The sequence below is a fragment of the Camelina sativa genome, chromosome 13 (assembly GCF_000633955.1).
Source record: "Camelina sativa cultivar DH55 chromosome 13, Cs, whole genome shotgun sequence".
Lineage (NCBI taxonomy): Eukaryota > Viridiplantae > Streptophyta > Magnoliopsida > Brassicales > Brassicaceae > Camelina > Camelina sativa.
The window spans coordinates 6,350,591-6,357,246 of NC_025697.1; the positions used below are offsets into that span (position 1 = coordinate 6,350,591).

Genomic DNA, 6,656 nt, shown 5'->3' on the forward strand with positions numbered 1-6,656 from the left:
TTTTTTTTTTTTTTTTTTTTCTTGAGGAAGAGGAGTATTATGATATTTTTGCAGTTATATTTGTGGCAGTTAATCGTATTCTTCTTTCATATGTTGTGTGTTTCCTCTACATCTCTCTCTCTGTGTCTATGTGGTGGTTCTTGATTTTGTTGGCCAAACCTTTCTTTTGTACCTTCAATGCATCATTAATCACAAATCCATAGAATCCATAGAAAAAGTTCCTAACGTCGTCAATCGTATTAAATTCCCCCCATCTTTATTGCTTTCCACAAACTAAATCCCATCTTCTTCAACCCCCCAAAAATGAGTTTCTTGTGAGTGATTTTTAGAGACAAAACCAATCATGGATCTCGAGCGTTTAAGCCCAAGAAACCCAGTTAAGGTACTCAAAAAACATTTAACTTCAATTTCAGTATTAAAAATCATCTCTTTTTGTTGCCAAATGTGTAAAAATCTGTTCTTTTTGTTTGGGGGTTGCCAGAAAGAATCTTGGTGGACAGTTCTGACTTTAGCATACCAGAGCTTAGGTGTAGTCTATGGAGATTTAGCGACTTCGCCATTGTATGTATACAAGAGCACTTTTGCTGAAGACATCACACATTCAGAGACAAACGAAGAGATTTTTGGTGTTCTGTCTCTCATCTTCTGGACATTAACTTTAATCCCACTTGTCAAATACGTCTTTATTGTGCTTCGTGCTGATGATAACGGTGAAGGTGGGACTTTTGCTCTCTACTCTTTATTGTGTCGCCACGCTAGAATCAGCTCTTTGCCCAATTTCCAGCTCGCTGATGAGGACCTTTCTGAGTATAAGAATAACTCCGGGGAGGATTCGAGGAGGAGTTTGAAAGCTACGGGTTGGAGTTTGAAAAACACGTTGGAGAAGCATAAGTTTCTGCAGAACATGTTGCTTGTTCTTGCTCTGATTGGGACTTGTATGGTTATTGGTGATGGTGTTCTTACACCTGCAATCTCTGGTAATTAAAAAAAAAATGATTCTTTCTCTGATTTGATTTTAAAAAGGATCCAAAATCTTTAGCATCTGCTGGATTTTGTGTAATTTTTTTTGTGGGTGAATTTGCAGTTTTCTCTGCAGTCTCTGGATTAGAGTTATCCATGTCCAAGCAGCAACATCAATGTAAGCTCCTTTTTACTTCTTTTTGATTAGATTGGTAAGTGTAGAGATTTTGCAAGTTGAAAAAATGGGAATTTTAGTAATCACTAGATCCCCAAAAGTATCAAATTATGCTATTTTTAGCAGTTTCCTCTTAAGTTTTGTTTGGTTCCTAAGTTTAATACATACTGTCTAAATTAGTTTAGGAACAGGATTTGCTCCATCAATTTTGATTTCCTTCAAGCCAGATGCTAAAATCACGCAATAAGTCGAGATATTGGGTTTAGATTACCTATGTTGGTCTTTCTTTTGTCCACATAGTCAATTGGCTAATTGCATGTTAGGTTGAATCCATGTAGGATCAACATGAAGCTTCTTAATTATGTATAAAATAAGTTAATTAACTTTTTTTCTGGTGTAGAAGGTGAGGCTGATGCAGATTGCATTCTTATAATCATAAGATAATGAATGTGGTTTAGGAGTTAGTGATTTATTAAAGATATATAAAAGCTGAAGGAATATAAAATTCATAAAGCTTATACCTTTTGGAAACTCAAGTGGTCAAATAAAAAGTTAGTTGGATTGGATAAGACTTCTCAGGTCATAGGTTTTTTAGATTCTGAATTAAGTAACCTTCTTTGTCTTATGGCTACAATGTTCACTTGCTAGCTACTCATTTATTGAATCAACTAAAGCACCCACAATTCTGCAGATGTGGAGGTGCCTGTGGTCTGCGCCATACTCATAATCTTGTTCTCGCTACAACACTATGGAACACATCGTTTAGGGTTTGTATTTGCTCCCATTGTGCTGACATGGCTTCTCTGCATAAGCACCATTGGTGTATACAACATCTTCCATTGGAATCCTCATGTTTACAAAGCATTGTCTCCTTATTACATCTACAAGTTCCTCAAGAAAACTCGTAAACGCGGTTGGATGTCTCTCGGAGGCATCCTTTTATGCATAACAGGTAAGAAAAAGAGAGCGAAAGAGTCTTTGATTTTGAGTTTCAAGCCTTTTGCTCATAACTTATTTTCTTTGTGTTTTTTTTTCCAGGCTCAGAAGCTATGTTTGCTGATCTAGGACACTTCACTCAGTTGTCAATACAGGTAAACTTGGAATCTTTTTGTGTTCTGTTTATTAGCATTCTCTCAAATTTCCATATTTATTTGTCTCTCTGGCTGCAGATTGCATTCACATTTGCTGTTTACCCGTCATTAATCCTCGCATACATGGGTCAAGCCGCGTATCTATCTAAGCACCATGTCCTCGAGAGTGATTACAGAATTGGATTTTATGTTTCTGTACCCGGTAAATCTACTCCTCATCATCTTGTTTAACCAGCTAAAAATGCAATTCTTTGTTTGGCATAGTTTTCACTAGTTTGTTTGTTGCTGTGTATAGAGAAAATAAGATGGCCAGTTTTGGCGATTGCTATTTTGGCGGCTGTTGTCGGAAGTCAGGCGATAATCACAGGAACATTCTCGATCATCAAGCAATGTACTTCTCTAGGTTGCTTCCCAAAAGTCAAAATCGTACACACTTCATCTAGAATGCACGGTCAGATATATATCCCTGAGATCAATTGGACTCTCATGCTCTTGTGCTTAGCCGTCACCATTGGCTTCCGCGATACCAAACACATAAGTAACGCCTCAGGTACAGTATCCATACACCATAGCCATAACCATTAATCAAGAAAATCACAGGTTCTGAATATTTTCTTCTCTGTAATCTGTATTGCAGGTTTGGCGGTTATTACCGTTATGCTGGTAACGACCTGCTTGATGTCACTGGTAATCATCTTATGCTGGCGCAAAAGCTCACTCTACGCACTAGCCTTTATTTTCTTCTTTGGAACAATCGAAGCTCTTTATTTCTCAGCTTCACTCATCAAATTCCTCGAAGGCGCTTGGGTTCCAGTAGCCCTCTCCTTCATCTTCCTCCTCATCATGTACGTTTGGCACTACGGAACACTTAAGCGTTACGAATTCGACGTCCAGAACAAAGTCTCAATCAACTGGCTCCTCACACTCTTCGGCTCCTCAAACCTAGGCATTGTCCGAGTCCGTGGGATAGGCGTGATCAACACCGAGCTAGTAGCCGGTATACCAGCAATCTTCTCTCATTTCATCACTAACCTCCCGGCGTTTCACCAAGTTGTCGTCTTCCTCTGCGTGAAATCTGTCCCCGTACCGCATGTGAAACCGGAAGAACGGTTTCTCGTCGGAAGGGTCGGGCCAAAGGAGTACCGGCTATATCGATGTATAGCTCGGTATGGATACCGTGACGTACATAAAGATGACGTTGAGTTTGAGAACGACCTCATTTGCAGTATCGCGGAGTTTATACGTTCGGATAAACCGTTAAATTACTCCCCGGACCTGGAAAACGAATCCGGAACCAATGAGAGACTAACTGTCGTCGCTGCTTCCTCATCCAATCTTGAAGGCGTACAATTCTTTGAAGATGATGGCTCTGACAAACAAGAACCATCCTCTTCTTCGGAGGTAACCGTGGTGGTGGCTCCTTCGCCGAGAATCAAGAAAAGGGTACGGTTTGTGTTACCGGAAAGTGCGAGGATCGAAAGATCTGCGGAGGAGGAGCTAACAGAGCTTACTGAGGCTCGTGAGGCAGGAATGGCGTTTATAATGGGACATTCGTATGTGAGAGCAAAATCGGGATCGAGTGTGATGAAGAAGATCGCTATCAACTTTGGCTACGATTTTCTGAGAAGAAACTCGAGAGGGCCTTGTTATGGTCTCTCTACTCCTCACGCTTCTACTTTAGAAGTTGGTATGGTTTATATCGTTTGACTATACTTTTTGTTTGTTTTTTTTGTTGTGAAAGTTGATACATCAATTTTGTAAATTTGTGATAAGATAAATTTGTCAGAGTTCTTTTTTTTGTTTTGTAATTTTTGTGTAGAGATGTTAGAGTTGCTTGTGGCATAAGTAAGATAAGCTTTTTGTTTTTGTAATGATTTGTCCCTACTGATTAATAAGATCCAAAGAGGAAAGATTGAAGAATAAGCAGACAAGACTCAAGAGCATATGATTCTTGTCTCTTTATGTTTCTTTAACTGCAAATCTTCTCTTTTGTCGGTTTAGCTCATCATATATATATATATACAAGTGCATATTTATCTACATCTACTCTTTAAACTTGTGAGCAGCTCTTGCTCTGTTTTCCTTAATGATAAAAAAACAAAAGATGAGGAAAAATGCAAATTTGTTGGTTTTGTCTCTAATTTTCATGTTTTTCTTTTGTGGGTTATCCTCAGTTTCAGCTAAACCTCCTCCTGTTAGTGAGTTCTTTATTACCCTATATTGACTCTTTTTTTTCTTTTTTTTAAATATAAAATCATCTTTGTAAAACATGTTTTCATTTTTGTTGGGATAAATGTCTGAAAATGTTCTTGTTTTTCTCTGTTTTGGGAACAGAGATTGTAAGTGGACTTGTGACAAATGTAGCATCAATGCTCTGGAAATGGTTATGGTCTCTTCAAACATCAACAACCACAACGACCACCACAAAATCTGGTAATTAAACTGACGTCCCACATCATAGCGTTTTATTAATTGTGATCTTGATGTCAAAGTTTCAGTTAAAGTGAAACAAAATGAGATAATGTGACAGGTGTTTCTAGTCGTTCCATGGTGAAATATGAAAGTGGATATAACATAGAGACAGTGTTTGATGGAAGTAAGCTTGGGATTGAGCCCTATGCAATTGAAGTTTCTTCTAATGGTGGAGAGCTTATTGTCTTGGATTCTGAAAACAGTAATATCCACAAAATATCCATGCCTCTTTCTAGATGTAAGTTCATGTTCTTCTTTTCTTGAAATAGGTTGATGAAAAAAGAATCGGTTTCTCCGGACCCATACGCAATTATACACGAATAATTTCATTTTTTTCTAGAATATTATATCTCTATTGCCTAGCCCTTAAATATGATGACCCACCAAAAATGTTGAATCATGTATGTATTATGCTTTGCTTCAAGATGGGGATTCGTTTTCTTTCGCTTTTTATTAGTTCACTTACAAAAGTGAGCTTCTTCTCATTTTAGATTCCAAAGTTTCTTTCTTTGACAACCAAAGCATTTTATAGATTACTTTAAAATTTTGGACTTTAGTCCACAACACGACTCATTAGCTTTTATTCATGTTCTGTTTTGTTCTCTGTTTTTCAGGTTTATTCTTTTTGTTGTTTCTTGTTAGTCAAGTTAAATAAACTTTTGTCGGATTAAATCACCAAACTTTTTTCTTTTAAATAGATTATATGATTCAAATTAGATAGATTCAGATTCTCACGTTCTTACTTACAGTTCTTTAAGCTGATCTCACAATCTGATTCTGAGTTTTGAATCTATTTGAAGATGGTAAACCAAAGCTAGTCTCTGGTTCACAAGAAGGCTACACAGGACACGTCGATGGGAAGCTCAAAGAAGCAAAAATGAATCGTCCTCGAGGATTAGCTATCGACGGCAGTGGGAACATCTACGTCGCAGATACTAACAATATGGTCATACGCAAGATCAGCGACGACGGTAACTTACATACAATTCGTTTGCATGCGTTTACGCTTTGAAAAACGCAATTTCAAAACGTTTTTGGCTTTATTTACTTTCAGGAGTCTCAACCATCGCCGCTGGAGGAAGATGGAGCGGTGGATCTAAAGAAGAGTCGATGAGATTCTCTGATGACTTTGATTTGATATACGTCTCTTCAAGCTGCTCTCTTTTAGTCATTGATCGAGGGAATCAAATGATTAGAGAGATTCAGCTTCACGATCACGACTGCTCTCATCAAGAACCTGACACTGATGATAGTCTCCATCTTGGTAACCTTCTGACAAAACAATTTTCTCTAGAAGCGATGCTTTGCTTGAGTTTGAATACGTTAGGTTTACATCTTTGCAGGAACCGCTTTGCTCGTAGCTGCTATGTTCTTTGGATATATGTTTGCATTATTAGTACGTAGAGTACGATCGTTGTTCTCTTGGTCACGTCATGTGAGTGAATCGGTTTGATTTGGTTCGGTTTGAAATCTGAACCGGCGTAGAAAACCAATAACCCTCGTTGATCTGTTTTCTAATTTCAGGATAGTAAAAAGTATGTAGCAAAACAGAACATGAAAATGGCTCCATATCAACGCTATCCAAGACCGGTTCGACAACCCTTAATCCCACCTCAACACGAACCGGAAAAGGAAGAAGGATTTCTCGGTTCGCTTGGAAAGCTAGTGGTGAAAACCGGTTCTTCGGTTTCCGAGATGATGTCCGGTTCTAGAAATGTAATCCCACCAAACTTTCATCAGTACCACCATCAGCAAGAACAGAATCAGTGGCCGGTACAAGAGAGCTTTGCTATACCAGAAGAAGATGGACCACCGGCCTTAGAACCACGATCAGGTACGAATCCGGATAAACCATACCTTAGAGCACAATCAACAAACCAAAACCGGTCTTATTACCAAGACTATGACCAATACCAAAACCAGCAGAAACGAAACGCGAACGATGCGGCGTCGTTCGA

General features: G+C 38.5%; 2 protein-coding genes across 3 annotated transcripts in view; both read left to right on the forward strand.

Moving 5' to 3' along the window:
• LOC104735506 (potassium transporter 8) lies at positions 45 to 4,097 on the forward strand. Its single transcript, XM_010455316.2, has 8 exons — positions 45 to 382; positions 482 to 977; positions 1,085 to 1,138; positions 1,827 to 2,087; positions 2,174 to 2,226; positions 2,305 to 2,428; positions 2,522 to 2,776; positions 2,864 to 4,097. Exons 1-8 carry the CDS (start codon positions 344 to 346, stop codon positions 3,931 to 3,933), a joined length of 2,352 nt encoding a protein of 783 aa, XP_010453618.1. The 5' UTR covers positions 45 to 343; the 3' UTR covers positions 3,934 to 4,097.
• LOC104737993 overlaps positions 4,290 to 6,656 on the forward strand; it is a 3,117-nt gene continuing 750 nt past the window's right edge. The window contains exons 1-7 of one of the 2 annotated variants that reach the window (XM_019235103.1): positions 4,290 to 4,424; positions 4,561 to 4,659; positions 4,757 to 4,936; positions 5,499 to 5,669; positions 5,753 to 5,962; positions 6,042 to 6,133; positions 6,223 to 6,532. In XM_019235103.1, coding sequence (XP_019090648.1) covers positions 4,313 to 4,424; positions 4,561 to 4,659; positions 4,757 to 4,936; positions 5,499 to 5,669; positions 5,753 to 5,962; positions 6,042 to 6,133; positions 6,223 to 6,532 — 1,174 coding nt within the window. In that variant the 5' untranslated portion in view covers positions 4,290 to 4,312. The remainder of the gene's footprint in view (positions 4,425 to 4,560; positions 4,660 to 4,756; positions 4,937 to 5,498; positions 5,670 to 5,752; positions 5,963 to 6,041; positions 6,134 to 6,222; positions 6,533 to 6,656) is intronic. The other variant, XM_019235102.1, reaches the window with a different exon arrangement.

Bases quoted from the DNA above. Each gene is read 5' to 3' on its own strand.
- LOC104735506 (XM_010455316.2), top strand. From the start codon at position 344: ATGGATCTCGAGCGTTTAAGCCCAAGAAACCCAGTTAAG. The intron at 1,139-1,826 runs GTAAGCTCCTTT...ACAATTCTGCAG, and splicing joins GTCCAAGCAGCAACATCAAT to ATGTGGAGGTGCCTGTGGTC. The intron at 2,777-2,863 runs GTACAGTATCCA...TCTGTATTGCAG, and splicing joins ACACATAAGTAACGCCTCAG to GTTTGGCGGTTATTACCGTT.